General features: G+C 38.5%; 1 protein-coding gene across 19 annotated transcripts in view; it reads right to left on the bottom strand.

Annotated features, from left to right (window-relative positions):
• LRRC7 (leucine rich repeat containing 7) overlaps positions 1 to 23,747 on the bottom strand; it is a 196,784-nt gene that overhangs the window by 90,574 nt on the left and 82,463 nt on the right. For 17 of the 19 annotated variants that reach the window (XR_014157776.1, XR_014157777.1, XR_014157778.1 and 14 more), the window contains one exon: positions 22,317 to 22,373. Coding sequence is in view for 15 of the 19 variants with exons in the window: in XM_081867115.1 (XP_081723241.1) it covers positions 22,317 to 22,373 (57 nt within the window). In the remaining 4 variants the exon portion in view is untranslated. Of the gene's footprint in view, positions 1 to 5,012; positions 5,156 to 22,316; positions 22,374 to 23,747 lie in introns of those variants that run through there. The other 2 variants (XM_081867122.1, XM_081867120.1) reach the window with 2 other exon arrangements.

Here is a 23,747-nt window from a genome sequence, read left to right as displayed (position 1 = left end):
ACATCAAGTCTGTAGTACCAGATGAACATAGAAAGCTGATGTAGTAACCCTTTGAACTGAAGCAATAGTAACCAGGAAAGGCAGCTTAAATTTTAAGTGCCATAATCAAAAGTAGTAAGAAGCTCAAAGCAAATGGGTTAGCCCTGAACTGAAGCAAAATAACTGAAAAACTGAATTTGGACTGCAAGCTGTTCAGTACTATGGTCAGCCATAGCTGAAAACATAAGAATATTCTTTCTCTTCCATGCGAAAGATAAGAATGTATGTTGATGGAAAGTGCTCTGATGAATTCAGGCCAGTGCATTAATACCAAACAGGATTTCCCCACATTTACACAGAGTTCCAAGATGTCAAGAAGACTCAGCATTGTGGCAAGATAGTTGGCCAATTGGTCTAAAGTTGGAGTGGTCAAGCTTGCTCATCTTCCATGTAACAGCCCTTCAAATATTTTAAGATGGCTATCATATCTCTCAGAATTCTCTTATCCATGGGCTAAACACACCCAACTCCCTCAACTGCTCCTCAGAAGGCTTGGTTTCCAGATCCTTCACCCTCCTCTGCACACGTTTCAGGGGATGCAATGGATCAATGAATGCAAGGAAGGAATGTCAAATGAATGTACCTACAAATTTCAGACAGAGATTCCCCATCTCCCCTAAGAACAATCTTTGATGTCTGGGTACTTGTTCCACTGCTGCCATTTAGATGAGTATCAATACCTCTAAAGGAGGAGAGGTGGGGATAAAGTGAAAGACTCTGTCTTGAGGAAGAAAGTCAAACACTAGGGTAAGCAGCTACTGGTCAGTAATGAGGGAAGACCAAACAACCAAAAAAACACCCTTAGCTACTTGCTAAACACTGGCAAAATGATGAGGAGAAAAATGATGAAGAGAAAGTCAAAGCTGATATGTGGAAGAGTCTGATGTTTTATGTCACTTGAATGACTTCCCAACTGAGAAGCTTTTCAAAATACAAAGAGGTCTGCTGGGAAGCCTCTGTAGCTAGGGAGGTAGGATGACTGGAAGAGGTCCTGTGCCAAAGCAAACCTTGACCAAAGCAAAACTTGTATACTATTGTATTGTCAAATCCATATCACAAGCTGTCTTGCAGAGTTTTTGTTCTCTATCCAAGGCATCAACTGCCTTTTCCAAAAAAAAGGCCTAAGCCATGGTAAGTTTTGAATCATAGTTCTAGCATCCTATGTCAGTCCAGAGAAGTGCACCTAAGCATGTCCATGGATGCTTTTGTCAATGTTTCTGACATACAGTCAGGAGTGTGGATTTGCTGTTTGCTTCCTGTTACAAAACTGAGACGTGTTCACCTCCATTGTTTGGAAAATAACCAGAAAAGGAGGATGCCTTGTCCCACAAAGAATGTTGATATTGAGATATGCACACCATGTAGCTGGCAATGCACAATGACAGTGCCACTATGGAACACAATTTACTGTCTATGATAGCCTGTCTCCTACCTCCATTATCTGTATGTGCAGTATGAGATGCAATATGTAAGTTCCACCAATGACCAAGTAAGGTGAAGGATGCTTGAAGAGGAATTCTCAATTCTTTTCTTAGACCTGATAAAGCAGAGCTGGGGAACCTTCTTCAGCCCAAGGACCACTTTATGGGGCAACTTTGCAGGAAAAACCAGCTTTAGAGCCACTCAGCAAAAATGTTGAGAGAGATGCCAAAAGACATACAATGGTGCCTCGCAAGACGAAAATAATCCATTCCGTGAGTCTCTTCGTCTAGCGGTTTTTTCGTCTTGCGAAGCAACCCTATTAGCGGATTAGCGCTATTAGCGGCTTAGCGGCTAAGAGGCTATTAGCGACTTAGAAAAAGGGGGGGCGAAAAAAATGGCAAGACTCGCAAGACGTTTTCGTCTTGCGAAGCAAGCCCATAGGGAAATTCGTCTTGCGAAGCGCATCGAAAAACGGAAAACCCTTTCGTCTAGCGGGTTTTTCGTCTTGCGAGGCATTCGTCTTGCGGGGCACCACTGTATGAGTAAACCAAACCAAATTAAAACACACAATGTAAAAAGAGAATAAATACAAAATAAAATCACAAGAAGAGAAGAAAGAATAAGTGGCAATCATCTATTTATTTTGCCATGTGAGGATGAAGAAATAGCAGGAGAAATCTTTTCATTGTGTTGTAGCTGTACCTGTAGAAAAGAAAATAATTGGGAAGGCAGGAGCCACATACCCTTGAGAATGCGCACCAAACAGTGGCGTGGGTGATGGCATGTCTAGTTCTAGATTTTTTAAAAATGATGTACTTGGAAGTGCGGATCCCATATATGTGTGACTGCACAGATACTAAGAGAAACTTATAATAAATTTAAAAGGAGGTCACAGAGAAAGCAGATTGCTTCCCACAATTCAATGATTGGAACACATTTCCCCCCCTGGAATATCACACATATGAAAGAGTGATCCATTGTTAGAAACTTACTGGTTTTCCAAAACACAATAATCACAACAGAATTCAATAAAAAATACAACAGAGTCTGCAACAGAATATTTTTGGAATCCTTATATATGCATTATATATTAATCTTGAGCTATTTAAGTCAGTAGATCTTATGTACTCATTAGTATAAGATGGCACAAGCATCAAAATATCCATATGGAAAAAATAAACATGTTACAAAGTTATATACCAGGCATTCTTTAAATTAGTGAAAATAGTCTCACTTTAATGGTACACTACAAATGACATATTTGATTTGCCGTTTGATCCAACACCATAATAAAGTGATATCAAAATTATTATTTTTGATGAAGATGTATGCAATAGAACAATTGCTAAAGGTAAAACCGACAAGGAGCTTCTTCACATTTCACCTTGAAGCTCATCAGTTTCATCTCCCATGTGATAGTCACTAAACAAATTACACAACATCAGACATTGGTTTGCCAATTAGTTTATACTTGACAGGGGGAGGAATTCTATGTAGCACTATGGCAATCATCCCATCAGCTCAAGCTTTTCAACTTGCTGGATTGAACAATCTCCTCTTCTCCCCTGTGTGCTGTTCTGGGGTTCTCCTGGCCTCCCTCTCCAGCAAATTTCAATGAAAGGGTGTGCAATAGGGAGGAAGCCCCAGTGTGCTAGCAGGCACCCTTATACTTGCTTTTACTAAAGAGACTTGTTAGCTGAATCCTTCCCAGGAAATTGCAGAGAATCTTGGCTCTCTGGTTTAGTGCACCTGAATGATGCAGATATTTTAAGCATCCATTTGCTGCATTCACACTTTATCATTTTAGTACGTACATTTAATTCTCAGGTATAACCATTCTCTGGAGAGGCACCTCAAATCACAATGGCCTATTTAGCCAGAGGCAAGGACTGTATATTCCAAGAATATATTGCAGTTAGTGTCTATCTGGGGGGAAATGTCATAAAACTGAAGTCCCTTCTTGAGAGCAGCCTCTTGCTACTTTCTCTCTGGTAATGGACTGGAAGCATAGTTGAAGAAAATATGTCATATCCCATTTCTGATCTGCTTCCCAACATACAGAGGCAATTGTGCAGGGTTGCAGGAGGGTGGAAAAGGTCCCTTAGAAGACATCTGAAATGCCGTTCACATTTCAGTTTTGACTAGTACAATTTAGTTATTGTGCAGGTAGTTCAAACCTGATTTAGCTTGTCATTTCTATTTGTGAATTTTTTTAACATGGGTCCATTTGTTACTGGGAATTCTTCAATTTTAAAAAAATAAAAGTTGTTCATATCATTTGACATATAACCAGCTTACAGTTCTCTATGTTAATTACATGCACCCACTGCAATAGCTATATGAACTCCATTCCTGTCTTTAAATATAAAAACTGCTACACTTTATATTCACATACACATCTAACATTCTCAATATTGGAACTCACACTTCAAATGGTGCCAATGAAAGTGTACACCAATCAGTAAAAAAACCAAAAACATACATGTGAACACATCTACAACTAATGAATCATATCTCTGTTGCAATACTATATATAAATTTCTATCAAGACATTATGACTAATACAAACTAAAAAATAGAGCCTATTTAAAATTTTATAAACATAGTGCAGTTTCTGTACAGAAGATCATCCAAACATAAGAACATAAATCAACAACGTACTTAAATCATTAGTTACTTTAGAGATATAGGAAAACATCTAAAAGTCACTCCTGTGTTGGAAAACAACAACATCAAAAGGACTTATCCCTCTGTCTCTGCACAAATCAGAGCTATTTTAGACAGTCTAGAATAGTGTTGAGAATAAACTTGAGTGACTTTGGCTTCTTTTCTCCATCTTCCATGTCTTACTGAAAGGAGATGCATATATTCCCTGAGGGAGATGTACATTCTCCTGATTCAGAGGCACAATGCATTTCCCCACCAGCCCTATGGCAAACAGGATATGCATTTATGTTTCCTTCAAATAAGACTGGAAACATTTGATTAAACAGCACAAATCACTCATGCTTCTTCCCCGGAATGTCTGAAGTGTCCTTTCAGACACATGCCTGTGCCTGACTTGGAAGTAAGCATTAGCAGAAGACCTTCTGATATTCTGTCATTAATGATTGTTATTAATTGGCTATGAGGAAAAAAAGTATTTTCAGAAGCAATTTTAAGTGACAGGACTAAAGGCTTTAATAGAAACTTAACATCTTACCTATAGTTTTCCTACATTTAAACTAACACAACTTTAAATTTGTTGGTTCTGTTAATGATTATACTACTATTATTTCAGTGGCTGCATTGGCTACATTACAAATTGGTAATATTGATCTTCAAAATGTATGGCTGTGAATTGATAAAATTCCTGGGAATTGGCCCAGTGTATGTCTAAGCAAAATTTCAAGCATGGGCAGATTCTCTTCTCATGGCCATGCAAAGAAAATGTGAATATTCTAAAACACAGCAAACATTTGCATAAAGGTCAATATAGTAAAAGGCAGCCTTCATCAGCATGTAGTATCCCCAAACTGTTTTGGTTTCATAGTATAGTGTGGGAGAACTACCTCAACACAGTCTATTCGTGCTGATGCTCCTGATGCTGCCATTTCAGGTGCTCGAAAAGCTGCTGCCTTCACATCCTCTGCTGTTGGTGCCATTGTACTCTCCCAGGCGATGGGGCAAGGGGCACACTCTGGATCTTCAAATGCTAAGATGAGAAAAATCAATTTCAATGCCCAAAAGATGGAACTGCTGGAGTAGAAGAGGTGTCTAAAACTACCAAATGGCTTATGGCACTTAAGAGAGCACTAACTTATAACATTAGGAAATAATTTGAAATTAAATTTTCTGCACTTCTTACTTAATCAACTTAAAATTAATTTGGAGAGTGATGAAAATATATTTTGGTGTCTCCTGCTTGATTAAAGCCATTTAGGCCCAAGTTCAAGGGCAAAGAAAGGAGAAAAATAGTATTCATTGCAGGGAAATGTTTTCTGAATACCTCAACTTAGTGAAAATATTCTTCCAAATATTGTATAATATCATTCAGTCATGAAGGAAAGTAACCTAGAGCACTAAAGTAAAATCTTAGTTTTTAGCCCAGACCCTTATATATAATGTTTAATTTTGTGAATACACCACTATGTGATTAACATGTGGCTAATCTTCCTTATGAATGAACCCTTACATGGTGAAATCTATTATCTAAACTGAAAGGGATGCCCAAGGAAAACTTAAATTCTTCCTAATGCTTTAAATATCAGATTTCAGCATAAAGAAATATTAAGCAAATAAGTTCTAAATACAAACATTACAAGAACAGGGATTCTACTATTAGACAAGTCTAATGTGTGAAAACATGTTAGGCATATTTTCCTCCACTTGTCCCATCGCCTACAGGAAGTGTCTACATTTTATTTGAGACCCTTATCTTTTTCACTTGCCCACAATGAGCATCAATAGCATCGTAAACAGGTGAATATTCACTTGTATATTCTCATAGCCATACCATTTCATTCTGTCTATAACAGCACTATCCTATACAAGTCCACTTGGAAATACCATTGAGTTGGTATAGAGTTGACGTCCTCCTTAATTTTCACCCTTCTTTCTGATCTCATACTCTATCTTTATTAATGCATGTTTAGTTTTAAATAAAACTCATACAGGAAACTATTTTGTACAACACATGTGAAACTCATTCTGTTTTGGTTTTGTTTTTTAAAAAATTACACAACATTGTCAAAAACACCTAACCAGTGATCATGATTTGAGCCTGCGTTTGGGGTAGCTGACCTGACAGAAGTCACACATATACTTGTTACATCCGAACAGATTTACAGTACTGTGCTGTACATAGGGCTGCCATTGCCCTCAAAGACTATTCAAAAACAGGATTCTGCCGCTAAAGCTCCTGACACTTGCTAAATGTCAGGATTAGGTCACCCACTTGCAGTACCACCTGCGCAGGCCATCAGCCCATTTCCGAACACAATTCAAAATGCTGGTTCCCTTTAAAAGCCCTAAGTGTATTGGACCAAATTATCCAAATAACTACTTTTCCCTATGGATGTCTGTTCACTCTCTGAAATAATATCTGTTCTTACAAATGGAAAAACCTAAATATAAAAAGATTAAATGACTGTAGCCAGGAAGTATGAATTTCAGGAGCAGAAACCAAGAATCCAGAATGAATGTCCTTCTCTATTAACATAATATTGTCATAATGGTGCATAAAGTAGAAGCTGAGAGAACATGCTACGGAAATAAGAGACAAGGTGGTTTTCTTCATAATTGACTAAAGACAAAGCTAATATGACCTTAAAATTATTCTGAGAAAATGTCAAACACTGCAGTATAAAATTGCAATTACATAATTTCTGTAATATTATCCAAGTGATTCATCTATGCAAGTGCTAAATCTTCATGATTCCTTGAAGGGAACCTTGCCATCTGCGTTGTCAAAGGTTTTACACTTCTTGCTTGTGGTTCTTTTTCTTTGTTTTTGTAGTTAGGTGCCCTTCTCATTCAAATTTCAGTTTCTCATGCCTACGTCAGTAAGAACTGCACTATCTTGGTGAAAAGCTGTCAGGAGATCCATTTCAGCAATAGGTGGGGCTGGACCAAAAAGTGGTTGGCATAGCAAATGTGACTCTTACTTTTTCAGGCTAGATCAACTGTAGGGGGTTACCCCATTGTCAGTAGGGAAAAGAAAAATGTTTTCTTTCTGTACCGTTTCAGCACATCCCTCCCACTACTGCCACCACACACACCAGTTATTCTCATCTATCCTTTACGTTAACACACGCACCCTCCCTAAGAAACAAACAACATTCACCTTTCCATTGGTCATTTAAATCTGCTCATGGAAATAGGCAGAACGGAACACAACACTGTCACTTCTTCAGCTTGCCGACATGTGGATCCTTACCATTCAGATTATCTGCTTTAGACATACAGTGCTTCTTCTTTCAGCAGAAAGGTGAGCAGAACACTTCCAAAGTGTTGCCAAATATCACAAAAATACTGCAAGGGGCACTTTGTTATGCTTTGGCTGCTGTTATAATGAGAGTCTTAAATAGAGGGCTTGAAGAAGGTCAGGTGGTGCCTAAATGAAGGCGTGTGAATGCCAGGGGAAGTACAGAGATCCTGGTAGCCTGTAGGTTCACCATCCCTTTCCTAAGTGTTAAATTAGTGGCCCCATATTGCATTAATCATCAAAATCTCTTTTAGTGATGTCCAGTTTCTTGCAAATTCATTTTTAGTCAGATTAATGTGCACAAAGATAGTCAGTTCTCATTAAATTTTTAAGAAACTGGCTTTAATCTCATTAAAATTACTGTATTTAAAAATAATCCTTAATTCAAATAACCTGGCAAAAGTGGTATGTGCATTTGGCTACAGCACTCAGAGTTGCTACCTTTTTATTGTTACACTAGCAGCTATAAATAATATCCAACAAAATAGATTTGCTATCAGCAAGGATTTCTGCTTGTGCAACAAACTTCCTCTTCCTCTCCTCTCTCTGAGCACTCTGACGTCCTTTTGAAATCTGCTCCAGATTTTGGAAGACATAGGGGTACACAAGAAGAGGAAGAGAAGTTCCTTTGCATAGCCAAAAGTCCTTGCAGTAATGGATCTATTTACGTGGCTAGCACCCAACAATCATAATAAATGATCAACAGGTAAACCTTTTCCCAATACATATTTAACTAGCAAGCAAACTATGCTACTGGTTCCACATCCATACGACATAGGATCAGTTACAATATATCATAAATTTCAGGAGTTTTTAATTCTTTTTGTTCACACTGCTTATTAATACATTGGCAACAATATATTGATGGTAAAATGCCAGAGTACAAAATCTTCTGCAAGAGTATTAAATCCCAATACTGATTTTTATTTCAACAGGAAATATCAAGGTCATCATTCTGGACAGAAATATTTGCAGTTTCCACTGTGCAAGATCATGTAGAATAAAGAAGTTATACTAAATGAGAAATAGAATTCATAATTGCACTTCTCTGCTTTTTAAAAGTTCAACTGTGCATGAAATTACTCAAATCTGTCAAGCGGTAGAAAACTACTTGCTGAGCTGCAGCTAGATACACTAATAAATGATTTGTTATTTAATTTCTCTGATCTTAAAATATATTGCATTACTTTTCATTTTCTATCTATTGCCAATCAATTAGAATTATGCCATGGTAAACAATTCCCAATAAACTACATTTGGCCTTTGGCTAATTAACAATGATACCCTTTTAAATGTGTTGTGGGAGGGAATGGGGGGGGTTATTGGTTTGTATTTGTTCTTATTTTTAGTATGTATTTTGCAGTTTTTATCTTGTATTTTTAAGTTGTCATCTGCCCTGAGATCTACAGATGAAGGGTGGTATACTAATTTTAATAATAACAACAAATGTTGTATAAAACTAAATTAAATTTGTCAGATACAAGATAAAAGAAGTTATTCCATCTAAACATTTACATCATTTATATCTGTGAAAAATACTTCCGTAAAATATAGGTAAAAGGGGGTAAAGAAAAAATAATGTTAACACATACATACATCTGAATACACACTAGATCTCTATTGCTGGCCATTCTTTTTTAATCTATGTAAGAACAACATGTGTCATCAAGGCTTTCTCTCAATATTTTTACTACGGCAATGAAGCCTACTATTGTTAAGTTAGTAGAAAATGATTTGCCCAGGTTCCTACGTAAGCTACAGACACAAAAATGTGAGCACCCAATCTGTATATATAGCCTCCTTCTATGACTAACAATATTCTCCTATGACAAAGCCCTATAGAAGGTTCTGCTTCATATCAGAAGTAGTTATCACTGTGAGGTATACGATGAACAGTATTTTCACACACATTGATATATATATTTTCTCAAATGTTAGTGAATAACAAATGTCTTCACAACTGAAAATGAAGGTAAAATAAGTCATCAATTTCCAAGACTCCCAAGATATGTTAAAATGCTGCTTTCTCCTAATCAGATTTTAGTCTAGATCAGGGCGACCTGAGTAGGACAAAATGATGTTCCTCCATTCCACAAAGTAGAATCCAAGAGGACTCAGTTGCATTTTAATTTATCAGTGATGACAGGACATTGTCTTCCACCATACCCAGAGGCATCAAGATAGTTTAGGGTGCAAAAAAGCTCTGTTCTTCACCTCCTTGTTCCCTAGCCTGAGGAGGTTACCTTCCTCTGTTTAATGAGGAAGGGGCAGCCCTGGATAGCACATGGGAGCTTTTAGCTCCCTCTTCCAGTGGATATCTCAAGGATCCCTTCAAAAGGTCCCCCTTATTGCGGGTGGGGACTTAGGGTGAAACACAAGGAGCTAATGCCAGAAATAATTATCTCAAGCACATGCAGTAGTGATTTCCGCACATGGACAGCTTGTGTTATGGATCCAGGCCAGTGTATTTTTTCAAATACATGTAAAGATTTCTTAAAAGTTATTAAAACTGCTGACAGTCCACAGAGAACCATCAGACAGTTGAGGATTAGTTCAGTTGAAATGCAGTTAATCTTATTTAGAAAATCAAAAGGATATTCATGTCCTAAAACTTTCAGTTTGAAGTGGCAGTTTCATTAAAATTTGAAGCTTTGATAAACTATAAATATTCAGAGCAGGAGTTTTACCAGAAGAAACACAGACCTTGGAAAGTAGATTATGGAGTTTCCAACTGAGAGCTTGCAAGGCTAAAGTGGATGATAGAATAATTAAAGCCTATATTGTCTTAACACAAAGTGGAATCTTAAGACAGTGTATTGTAACCTGTGAAATAAATCTCTGATCAGGTCTATTAGCAGAAAAAATGAATAAAGACTGTGATATATTCATTAGTGATTTCTCAACATGAGATTATTCTAGTAATGGAAATGCACTGAATGCAAAATACCTGTGAATAGTGTAAGTGCTTTGTATTCTGCATGTTTATTGTCACAGGAATGTTGGAAGATGCCTTCTACCAAACCAGCCCACTGGTGACTGAGTAGTTTCTGTCCATCTTCTCTGCTTCACCAGTTATAAAAATCTCTAGCAGTAAATCGCTCTTTTGTCTCCAAAGAGTGGACACAAATAAAATCAAGCTACTCTCTCACAGAAAGCACAGGGCAGAGAGGGTAGGGTGTTTCTTGTTTCAATATTCTTGCTTCTCTCTCTCTCAGAAGCCACACCTGGAAGCAGAAAACTTAAGGTCTAATCTCCATGGGAGAGGGGTGGGGAAATTCTTGCATAGCCCCAAGCTTTTTGCTCTTTTTAATGCGCAGCATGTAATTCCCTTCATCAGTTCCTCCCTTGGTCCCTAGTGGTGTGTGCATGCATGAAAGAGCAGAGAGGCGGGACTTTTGCGGATGCATGACATTTCCTTGACTGAGGTAAGAAGGGAAAATCCCCCCTTTTGCTTCTACTGTAAGACTAGTATGAGAGAAATAGGTGAGAGAAATGAATGCAAGAACTTGCAAAGGAAACTATTTCTTTGATAGGACAGGAGAGAGAATTACGGAGGCTTCTGTTGAAATTGCAAGCTATCCTAAACAGTTTTGTTGTGATTTTTTTTTTTTTGGAACTTTATATTTATAGCATTTAAATCATTTTAAATTTAAGTGGAGAGTGCCAGCACAATTCTATACATGACTACTCAGATGTAATTCCTATAGGGTTCAATAGGCCTCATAGATATGTCTGTATAAATGCAACTTTAAATGTATTAAACATTTATATATGAAATTATTTCAGGGGGATGGGGCTGCAACAGTGATTACAACAAAACAAGCTGCTTAACAGAGTGGCTGTAGTTGGTGGCTCTTGGAGTTTTAGTAAAATAGATCCCAGACACAAAAGCTTGAAGTCTGCCCTCCACTAATTTAGTGAGCATTTTTAAATGTACATTAAAGGCACCAGAAACTCTTATCAAGATTTCCCAGTTGATTGGAACCTGCCGATATATCCTACATTAAACCTATACACATTTCCCTGGAAGTAAGTTCTATTGAACTTCTTCCATCTCACATGGAGCAGCCTCTAGAAAGTAAATGTGAACATATAAGGAAAGAAGCAAGATCTTTACTGTGGTTACCCCATCTTGCAGCAGCTAGTCATATACCCACAAGCTGCTGCTATCACCACCTCAAAGGGCTTGAACCTGGGAGACCTGAATTCAAAACCTCCCTCAGCCATGAAGCTCACAATATGACACTGGGGTAATTGCTACAATTTAATTTCAGTGGATGATGTATGCTGCCCGCAATCGTTGTCCACTTTCATGAGAATAAGTTGCATTAAGATCCTTTCTTAGTTGAACCAGGGGAGGGGGAAGCCACAGAGTGGTTAAGATGTCCCTCCTAGATGTCCCAACAAGTGTAGGTTCTACCAGCCTCCAATGGTTGCTGCACCTCAAATAGAATGTTACAGAACTGGAGCAGGTTAAGAAAATGGCAACCAAAATGATAATGTGGCTAGGAACAACTCCTCTATGAGAAAGGGTTTGGAAATTTCGGGGGGGGGGAGGGAAGGGGGGACATGATAGCGCTGTATAAGATTATGCATGAAATGCAGAAAATGGAAATCAGTAAGTTTTTATCTCTCCCTGAATATACTAGAATCCAAGGACATCCAATGCAACTGAATGTTGTAAGAGTCAAGACAGACACAAATACTTCAGACAGAGTACAGATAATGTATAGATCGTAATGTATATAAAGTAATGGCCACCAACTTGGATGTTTTAAAAGGTGGGTAGACAAATTCATGGAGGTTATCAATGGTTATTAGGCTATGTACTACCAGAGAGAATATGCTTCTGAATACCAGTTGCTGAGGAGGTCTGTTGTGTCTGTATCACTTGCAGACTTCTCATAGCAATCTGGTTGGCCAGTGTGACAACAGCATGGCAGTCTGATCTAGCAGGGCTCTTCTTATAGTCTTAACTCCTAATCAAGTATTGTGTCTCATTTCAAAGGAAATTCAACCTTGAGTAGTATTAACATAACACTGGCGATTAAGAGATGTCATGTTATAGTGAAAAATGTCCAACCAATCTAATTTATATTTAATTAAAAATGTTATAGGAAATGAATTAATCTGAGATGTCAACAGGCAGGAAATTGAATGGAAATTGAGAACATGTATAACTAATTTTGGATTATTATTTTTCTAAACATTTTGTTAAACAGTACAGGCATTTCAGCAGTGAAGCAGAACCCTGTATCAGTTAGACCTAAAAAATAAAAATTGGGGGGGGGGGGTGCCATGGCTTTGTGTTTAAGAACTGCTTTTTAGGTGTGCAAATACAATTTTATGCTTAATGCACTGAAATAATTTTAGGAATATAAGCTATCATTTGTTTTTAGAAAATATCTACTTATATAGACAAGTAAATAATTAGAAATGTTATGTTGGTGAACTGTTTGGTACTGTGACACAACAAAATGTTATAAAATAGGGGGAAATGACTATTGCGTGTCGAGGTCCCCAAGCCACCCCCCAAATAACTCACAACGCACACTTAATTTTTGTTTAAGGTTTTTGGCATAATTTTGGCCACAACTTTATTTAAATACAAAACCGTGAGTGGTTGTTTAGGCATTGGTTAAGACTATCTGTCCCCCCCGCCTGGGGACAGAACTGACTTCCGGGCATCACCGAAAGACAGTGTGGGGGAAAGCAAGTCGGGGAGAAATGGAGCTGGGCCACAGACCCTCAATTCTCATCCGCATGCTCCCCGAAGGCTTGCCGGCCCTAGTCCCATTCCAGGGATTGGATGAAAAGATGGCAAGCCCCAGGATTCCTTTAACGGAATTCCCTTTCCGCAGCAACCATGGAGGGGCAGGCCCAGCCTATCCTAACCCCTCCTCCACCAATTTATAACCAATGCCTAACCACAATCTTACAAGTTGTGACGATTTGCTACGCAGTAGGCAAAAACCAAATGGCCCAGCCAATCAGCCAGATGGACAAAATTCCTACCAGGCCCCTGCCCCAACGGCAGACAACCCCATGACAGGCATAGCAAGGTCAATGCAACAACTCCTTACTCAAGGGTGGGTGGGCGGGTGATCCGTTGCACGCAGCAAAGAGAAAGCTCCAGGCTGCGTGCAGAGTATTTAAACATTTTACCCCTCCCACCAAAATTGCAACATAACTTTTACCCCAGCAACCCAGTGAACCAATCACTGCCCCAGGCCATCTTTAGAGACCCTGCCTGGTAACAGAGGGGTGGCTCAGCAGACCCCACCGCAACACGTGCTCTCCATGAAGGAGAACACACTTCAGAAAAAAAATCCTGCAAGATGAACAAGCACAGATTGCAAATGCAAGTTGTAGATGGTGCTGGGAAAACATCCCTCAGGTCAATTCAAACTGGGCTGAGCAAACTAAGGAGGTTTTGTAAAATCAGGAAACAGGTATATGATGGGATCTGAATTTCAAAAACCCTGTTTTGAAATTCAGATGCCATAATATACCTGATGACCTAACTGGGGTTATAACAGGGTTCAGATACCTCCCAACAAATTGCTACACTGTGAGCTTCTCTGCCCTACTCTCCATTCTCTTCAGTGTGGTATAGTGGTTAAGAGCAATAGACTGGTAATCTGGGGAACTGGGTTCGCGTCTCTGCTCCTCCACATGCAGCTGCTGGGTGACCTTGGGCTAGTCACACTTCTCTAAAGTCTCTCAGCCCCACTCACCTCACAGAGTGTTTGTTGTGGGGGAGGAAGAGAAAGGAGAATGTTAACCACTTTGAGACTCCTTCGGGTAGTGATAAAGCGGGATATCAAATCCAAACTCTTCTCTTCTTCTTCTTCTTCTTCTTCTTCTTCTTCTTCTTCTTCTTCCCCACTTACCTGTCCTTATGTGGACAGCCGCTAAAGAAGGGAGGTCTCTCTAGTGGAAGAACTCCATTACTCATTTCCTAGCATCTCAGATCCTGCAACAGCGGCAGCAGAGGTACTCTAGGGAATTTAGTTTTCCCAGGACACCTAACTTCTTCAAGCAGAATAAAATATCTTAGGACTAAAGTATAGAACAAAGTATCTTAGTGCGTGGGAAGGTGCTAACATCACTGGTAGGCGATAGTTAATTCAAACAGACTGTCTGCAACCAGACGGTATACTCTCCCAAGTCACTGGAAAAACAAGTGTCTTGTTTACAAAGGGAACAGGCAACCTGATACGAACTGTTCAGTTTAGTCAATCATGTTCACGTAGGATTAATTCAAACTGAAAACAGTTAAGATATAAATAAATGAGAACTGATGAACAAAGACAATGAAAGTCAGAATGATTCTATAACAGAATGTGGAGGATCATTAATTGTACCTACACAAGAGTCATTTCAAATTCCAAATTCAATTGTAACGCAGGAATTGTTTTAAAAGTTTTAGTAGGACTTTTCAAGGAGATGCCCTGGTACTGACTTCTAATTAACTTCTTCTACAACCTTTCAGGATGACTGTAAAAGTGTTCAATAGACTGCCAGTATAACTAGTACTCTAATTACTACCTTTATCTAAACAACTCCAAAAGCTATAACTGGAAGTACAGTCAAATAAAATGATGCATCAAGGAAAAAGACAACATTATATGTCTGATCAATAATTATTTAAAGTAAAATATGAACAGGTGCTTTGGATTAAAAAACTGGAGACAAGTTTTTCAATATGCAGGTGCAGCCTTCATGCAAAGATGGTGCCACACTCTTCCCACCTCTTCTATCTTTTTGATGCACATAGTAAGTAGCATGATGGGTTTCTGCACATATCTATGTGTAATATGATATGTATAAATTCTATGTTATTATAATAATCTTTGCTATGATATACCTGATCTTCAGCAAATACAATGTAAAATGAGCTACTTACACCAAGTGCATAATTGCCTAATGGCTTTATCAATAATAAGCAAGATAACTGTCAATTATTAAAGACAGAAATGTGATATACACAACTTATTTACAATATATTCTGATACCATTTCTACAAGGCTTCAATCATAAATCTTTATTCAGGTTTTTGTCTCAAGATCTTTTAACTAGAACTGCTGGAAATGAAAACAGGGGTTTTTTCTACACACAAAGCATATGCAACTAAGTATAGCTTACTGTGCTATGACTTAAATAATAAATGCAAGGCAAACACTTATTTTCTGGTAAAATTGTTATCTGTAGAAAGCAGAAAAACTCTGTATAATTGTCCTTCAAAAAACTATATTTAAAGAAATGCAGATGTATAATCACGCCCCTAATGGACATTCCATGCACAGACACGAGCAGAACACTGAAGACTAGGTGCCAGTTTAGCAAAGTAACTCTGAAAGTATGCAGAAAACCATGAATTTCCATTAGTGTTTTTTTTGTTTTGTTTTGTTTTGTTTTTGAAAAAAAAGGAAGGAAAAAAAGCATGTGCAAGAGGCAGGGAAAGTAATAAGGCTGCACATGCTCAGTTAAGAAAATTCTAAAGATAAGCAACAGTACTTGGAAGGGGGTATGTACAGGTGGAAGGAAGAGAAATTGGGCAGATGGGGAAACGGGTTACACTGAATAATATTCAAGTGAAATGAGCATTTAATTCAGACTTTTGGAGGAGGCAAGTGATGGGGGGGGAGTGATTGAGAAGAATGTAAGCAAACCAAGCATTATGCTCAGCCAACCCCATAGGCATTCTAGGGGAAAGAAGATGTCAGGCAGCTGCAGCAATGTCCCCAACCAACATTCCTAAAATAAATAACTTAATTGGAACGACTTTCTGAAGGAAGAACTAAGCATGTAGCAGCACTGAATATGCAGTCTGAGACGTTCCACTTAAAATACTTTTAAAAATACACATTTAATCTGAAAATAATGTTTGGAACTACTAAAACTTATTTTAAACAATGAGCATGGCAATATATTTCTGGCATAAAAAGCCATTTTTGTTGTTCACATTTGTTTAAACTATATGCACTGCAAGTACCTCCATCTTCTTGTAGAAAGACACCATGGATACAAACTGCTCAGTACAAACTATAAATCTTTGAACTTGTATGCTGTTTACAAGATGGACCAATAATATTTAGGTGCTCAATAATTATTTACACAAAAAAGCAAAATGCTTGCTTGAAAGTACCGCAAATGATGGTTGCCAACATGCAAGGATATAAAGTTATGTTTTGCAAATTGTCTAATAACCTTATATCAAACCACAATAAAAGAAAGAGAGGCGTACTATGTTCCATCCCAGTGCTACTGAATTCTTATTACAAAGAATATTGTCTTCCCAGAACATCTTAAAAATATTTTTGAAGGCAGATATCCAAAAATAAACCTCCTTCCACCTCTCATAATGTGATCTCATTCTTTTAGAAAGTGTTATTCTCATTATCTGAATAGTAGGTCATCTCACAGGACGCTGTTCCAAGGATACATGAAATAGAGACTCGTCTTTGTAGGTTAAAACACATACAAACATAAGAATCCGACAGGATCAAACCAAAAGCTGACCTAAGTATGTGTTACAGGAAATGTGAGACTTCTGTGAAGCGACTCACACATCTTCTCAGCAAAAAAAAGCACAAGACATGTCCTAATTGCATCCAGTTTTTCCATGCCTCATTCCAATTCATTAGCTGCCATGTGTACCTTGCTAGCAATACAGAACACAGCTTTATGTGTTTCATTTCCCAATGTTACTAGGAGGATGTAGGCCACAAGAAGGCACACCCACAACCACACGCTTTTCGTGATACTGCCTAACTGCATCTTACAGCAAGCTCAACTTTCAATTTCATTATGAAATTAAAATACTTAATTAAAATATAGGAATAGTTCTACAGGAGTGAAGGTATATTTCAACTCCAGCAAGTTGCCATCTAAGGAACTGAAAATTTCGCATTATAAGGGTCTGCTTTTATGTTCTGCTTACTCTGATTGGAAATCCCAAAGACAGTATTTTTAACTGTCCCTTTTCAGCCAACTTTTTTTTCATGCCAGCACACACCATAAGTAATCATGACAATTTATAAACATCTAATCATTAATTCAGACAGTTGCATTATCTTCAATCAATACTGAGCTGCAACCAAGCAACACAGTCCTCAGAGACATGTCCCCAACAGAATAATTTGGGAATTACATTTTCAGTGAATTGGCAATGTCCTTTAGCCAACTGTTCACATTGCCCCTGACCTAGGTTAAGACAAACGCCTTTCCCTGCTTAATGTAAACTACTGGTTTTTATTTTTAGCTACAGTACTTGCATCTCTCTATAAATGGGACAAACTGAATAGAAAAATTGCAAGTACAAATAGAAGCTTGCTATTGTATATAGTGAATGGATGATGAAGATGATAATAAGAATGCCTCAAAATTCATGGAAAGGGATGACTCCTATACCCTATTGCTCTTTAAGTACTATCTTCTGGGGATATATGCAATATGTTTTGCAAAACATACTAACCAGGGTACTAATAGAAACACTTGTAGTAGGAGATAAATCCACCACATGCACACTTTGCAATCTTTCCCCCTGATTTCCCCTCTTCAAATGACATGGTCACTGCTGCTCTCAGAATCTTACTTAGGAGTAGCAACAGTCACTTTCAGCACAATCTTATGTATTTTGAATACCTTTGTAAGCATTCTATCCAACCTCTTCATCCAAATAGGCATTGATCTATTGGGGAAAGGTTCTAGTGAACCTTGCAAAATATATGACTGCACTGTTGAAGAACATCTGGACTGCATCCCAGCACTCTTTTCTTGCCCAGCAGATGATCCTGTCATCTGTCAGGTAGTGTGGAAAGGGCAGGGAGCTTTCCAAACTGCCTAGCAGAAGGTCAGCACCATAATATAACTGTAGCATCACTGCAGCCACAGCATTGACATTTCAGGCAAGGAAAGGTCACCTGACTAAACTGCAGTGCTCTTTCCCCCATAAATGTGCCGAGTACCTGTTAGATCGTGCTGTACTCTTAGTCAAAATACTCAACTGGAGTATATAATACTATCATGGTGCCAATCTGTTGGGAAAGGATGTCTCAAATTACTCCTCAGAGGCCTAGGTCCAGAATGAAGACTGCTCACATATATAATGCTGTAGTTGGTTACTTTTTAAAAATAACTGCTTTTAAAGATTTATATTCAAAAGCAGGGTTTTTTAAATAAAACAAACAAGATTTATATTTAAATAGAGGTTTCTAACCGTGTTTATAGGACACTGGCAAGAGGGAAAATATGACATCTGCACAGCATATATTGGGGAGCCAGAGAATGTCACGTCTCTCTGGGTGTAAAATTTATATTCTTATTTATAGACATTACAATAATTATTTTGCCAAGTTTTAACATTTTCAATTTCAACTCCCTTTCCCCCCTCTTTCTGTGGTTCCTTACATTTATTTTCATCCTTTCCTGCATACTCAAAATTGTCTGAACTTATTCTTTTATTTATCTATTCTAATATCTCTCTCTCTTTTTTTAACTGCAGGTTTTTACAATAATCCTGCCAATGTCCTAATCTGTTCACAGTTTGTTTGTAAATATTCAATAAACCACTTCCACTCCTTTCTAAAAAGTTTGTTGCCTTGATTTCTTATTCTTGCAGTAAGTTTTGCCATTTCTGCATACTCCATTAGTTTCTGTATCCAATTTTTTCGTCAGCACCTCTTCATCTTTCCATTTTTGAGTAAATAACATTCTTGCAGTTGTAGTTGCATACATAAATAAATTTCTATATTGTTTGAGTTGTTCTAATCCTATAATTCCAAAGAGAAAAGCTTCGGGGGGGGGCGTGTTACGGTCATCTTAAACATATTTTTCAGTTCATTATATATAATTTCCCAGTAAGCTTTAACCTTATTACAAGACCACCACATTTGAAAAGGGAACCTTCTTTCTCTTTACATTTCCAACAAGTATTTGACTTTGATTTGTACATTTTTGCCAATCTACTAGGAGTTAGGTACCACCTATATAGCATTTTCATATAATTTTCTCTTAAATTATAACATGCTGTAAATGTTATATCCATGTTCCACAATCATTCCCATGCTTCCATTTCTATATTATGACCAACATCTATTGCCCAGTGTATCACTAAAAATTTCACTTGTTCATCCTTTGTCTCCCATTCCAATAACATCCTGTACATTTCAGACATCACTTTAACACTACAATTTAACAGGTCTCTTTCTAATTGGGATAGTTGTTCCCCAAACCCCTACTTCATATCCTTTTTAAATATTTCATTCAAATGATGATATTGTAATCATGTTGTTAACATTCCTGATTCTTAAACTCTTTTAAGTTAAATTCTCCACCCTTCTCTCTAAATAAATTTCTATAAGTTACCCAACTTTCCATCATATTTTTCTTTTTCACTGCTATGGCCTCCAAAGGTGAAAGCCAAAGTGGTGTTTTATAACTAGTATGTATATTAATAAAATACATTTTTCAGTCCTTTGCTACTAACTGCAAAAAACCCTGAAGGTTTAATAAATCTCCAATAGGCCTCAGATAGAGAGGCCATCTACAACCCACCAACATCAGTGTCCAAATCTATTTTCTGCACAGAAAACTTCAAAGGGGGATATGTGTACAGCACAAATTGCCTTATTTCATCTCAGGCACATTTACATCCAAAATCAAATAAGGTTTCATTTTTTATTTATAGCAGTGCATATCAAAGCCTTCTGTTGTAACAGAATGCAGAGAGAATGTTTTCACTATTAAACTTTCCCATCCCAGAAACCTTTTTATTTATTTTGTTCTATTTTTGTTTATTTAGCACAATACAGCAGGTTGGGTAAAGATCCTATTCAGCATCTTTCACTAGTCAGAGTAGATAATAACAGGAAAAATGCATCAAATGTCATGGTAATCCACCGTTTATGATTTCTAGGAATGTTTCTATGGCTCCTGTGATTTACTCCACTGCTAGTGTGGAGAATTAAATATGATCCTTGACTTAGTGTTACATCTGAACTGAGAATCATGGTTTGTTCCACTCATAACAAACCACATTTAGTAACCCAAGAACAAACCTTCATGGTTTGTTTGGTGTGAAACAAATCAGAAGTCCTCATTCAGACTAATTGCTAAGCCAGGATAATGGTTTGTTGCTCCTGCTCTCAATACAGGAGGTGCAAAATGGGAGCCATATGCATGTTTAAAGTAAACCATTTACTATTAACAATGGTTTACTCTGATGTATGAACACTCCCATTTTGGGACATTTGTTCATTTGCTTGGTGAGTGAAAAATTGGATCAGTGAGGGTTTTTAACTGTTTTGGCCTACAGATTCAAGGAAGATGCACAGCGGTCCTATTATAGCCATTCAAAGAACATATGGTGAGGGGAGCTAAAGTGGCCAGAGAGTGCAGGGCTGTGCATACCACCACCCAATATCCCTTCCTGACCTGATTAGTTCCACCATCAACCTTCTTGCATTGAGCAGGAAGGACTGAAGGCAGATTCTAATCTGAATATGCTTACAATCAGAAGCATAACCTGGGTTTCCTAATGCTGTAACATTATAAAGGTAAAGGGACCCCTGACCATTAGGTCCAGTCATGGCCAACTCTGGGGTTGCAGTGCTCATCTTACTTTATTGGCCGAGGGAGCCGGTGTACAGGTTCCAGGTAATGTGGCCAGCATGACGAAGCCGCTTCTGGCGAACCAGAGCAGTGCACGGAAAAGCCGTTTACCTTCCCGCTGGAGCGGTACCTATTTATCTACTTGCACTTTGACGTGCTTTCGAACTCCTAGGTTGGCAGGAGCAGGGACCGAGCAACGGGAGCTCACCTCGTCGTGGGGATTCGAACCGCCGACCTTCTGACTGGCAAGTCCTAGGCTCAGTGGTTTAACCCACAGTGCCACCCGCGTCCCTCTCCTGTAACATTATAGGCGTGTGGAAAAGATCACATTTCAAACCTTCTGCCCAATTTGCAAAGGCCCAAAGCTGCAGTTGGAAAGGATAGGGACACTGGAGGCAGGGATTGCATGTGTTTCAACATAGCCTTCCCATGTGTTTGTGCACAAACTGATATGTCTGAACCAGCCTTGAGCTCAGAAAAAGTACTGCCAGAGAGATTAAAACTCCCTTTATTCACATACAAAGCCTCTCTTAGCATTACCTCTCATAATGGTGCTCAGTCTAGGTAATTGCTTGATAGTTATTAAAATGACACTGCTGCATAATTTAAAAAAAAAAAAATTAAGGGTTCAAACACAAATATAATCTATGTTATATGCTCTCTGACTCTCTGATATATCCTGGGCTTTGAAATATATATATTATGCAAATATAATCAGAGCTGCCAAGTATTACAAACAAGTTGAATACTTGTCATAAATGCAAAAAAAAAAAGTTTTTTCATCATAACCAGATTTAGTAACAAGAGTTTGAAGTTGGTTTACAAACACTTATTAAGCTTGCTGGTTTAATCACGATCCTGCCTGTGCATGATAGGAAGTCCATCCTAAGTAGATGGGCAGAGTTACCAAGATTGGGAAGTAAGATTGGTTTTCATCAGCCAGTTGAGGGCAGCTGGTACATACAAACAAAACTATTATCTAGAACACTAGAAAAACATATATGTGTAACGGATGTGTTTACCAATGGTTGGGTCTTACCCATAATTTTGATTAAAGTTTGTTAGAATGTGTATGCTTTTTAATTCTTATCTACCTTTTACTCATTTTTGCTTACATTTATAGCCATTAATATATCCCCCAGTGGTACAATGTTCCAAAATAGAAACAGCAGTGGGAATCACACAACAAAACAGCACAATTCATAACAGAAGGACGGGGGGGGGGGTGCAATTCTTTGAATATTTGAGGTAACTAAAATATATAAGCACTTACTTTGGTAGAGTTTTCAAGTGATTCTCTCGTAATTCCAATATTCGTAATTTAACAAGTCTAAAAGTATCAAAATTTAAAAAGTATAAATTCAAATTAGGAAGTCATTAAACATATACAAGAATTGCTAATAAGCTATTTGTTTTAGCATAAATTATGCTAGCCATATATTTGCATAAAATTTATCCAGTTCACCTGGCCAGCCTCTAATTAGAATCATTGCCATATATCTGTAGCTGAAAAGCAGCAGCTTGAAATTATTTTTTGCAGATTATTTAATTAAGACAAATATGCTGACTCTTCAAATTCAGTAGATATTTGCGGTTCTAGAATTTTATCTAACTTCATGACAGTGATTGCCAGCTGTGGTTGTAGAAAATCAATCAATGAATTTTGTTTCTGTCAGCTAAAATAATGAAATCTACAAGAAAGGATTCCGACTAAACATCAGGAAGAACTTTCTGACAGGAAGAGCTGTTAGGCAGTAGAACAGACTCCAATGAGAGGTGGTACTCTCTCCTTCCTTAGAGCAGTGTTTCCCAACCTTTTTTGGGCAAAGGCACACTTGTTTCATGAAAAAAATCTCGAGGCACACCACCATTAGAAAATGTTTAAAAAATTAACTCTGTGCCTATATTGACTATATATAAAGTAACTCTCTTTAATAGGCATCAAATAAACACAAAGAAAGTACCGTATTTTTCGCCCCATAGGACGCACTTTTTCCCCTCCAAAAATAAAGGGGAAATGTGTGTGCGTCCTATGGGGCGAATGCAGGCTTTCGCTGAAGCCTGGAGAGCAAGAGGCATCGGTGCGCACTGACCCCTCTTGCTCTCCAGGCTTCAGGAAGCTGTCCGCAAGCCTTGCGCGCCCGGCAGGAGCTCCCGCCCAGCGCGCAAGGCTTGGGGCGGCAGCCTGTTGCCCGAAGCACAGGGAGCCCTCCGGAGGGCTCCCCGTGCTTCGGGCGAGTGTCTGCAAGCCTTGCGCGCCCGGCAGGAGCTCCCGCTGGGCGCGCGAGGCTTGGGGCGGCGGCACGGGGCGGCCGGCCGAAGCGAGCGGCGATGGGATTTGGGAGGGAGCTCGCTCGCCGCCCCGCGTGTGCTCGCCGCCGCCGCCGCCCCGCCTTTCGCCGCCGGACTCGCCCGCCTCCCTCCCACGGCACACCAGGCAACGTCTTGCGGCACACTAGTGTGCCGCGGAACACCGGTTGGGAAACACTGCCTTAGAGGTTTTTAAGCAGAGCTTGGACGGCCATTTGTCATGTATGATCTAGTTGAGATTCCTGAATTGTAGAGGGTTGGACTAGCTGACCCTCATTGTCTCTTCCAACTCTATAATTCTATGATTCTATTAAAAGAGAAAATTAAGATAAGAAGAGGGACACAAGAAAAGAGAAACTATTCTAATGTTCTCTCAAGGATCCCAGCAAAACAT

The sequence above is a fragment of the Podarcis erhardii genome (genome assembly GCF_964252035.2).
Source record: "Podarcis erhardii genome assembly, chromosome: 6".
In the NCBI taxonomy this organism is placed as follows: domain Eukaryota; kingdom Metazoa; phylum Chordata; class Lepidosauria; order Squamata; family Lacertidae; genus Podarcis; species Podarcis erhardii.
This window is presented reverse-complemented; position numbering and strand designations above follow the sequence as displayed.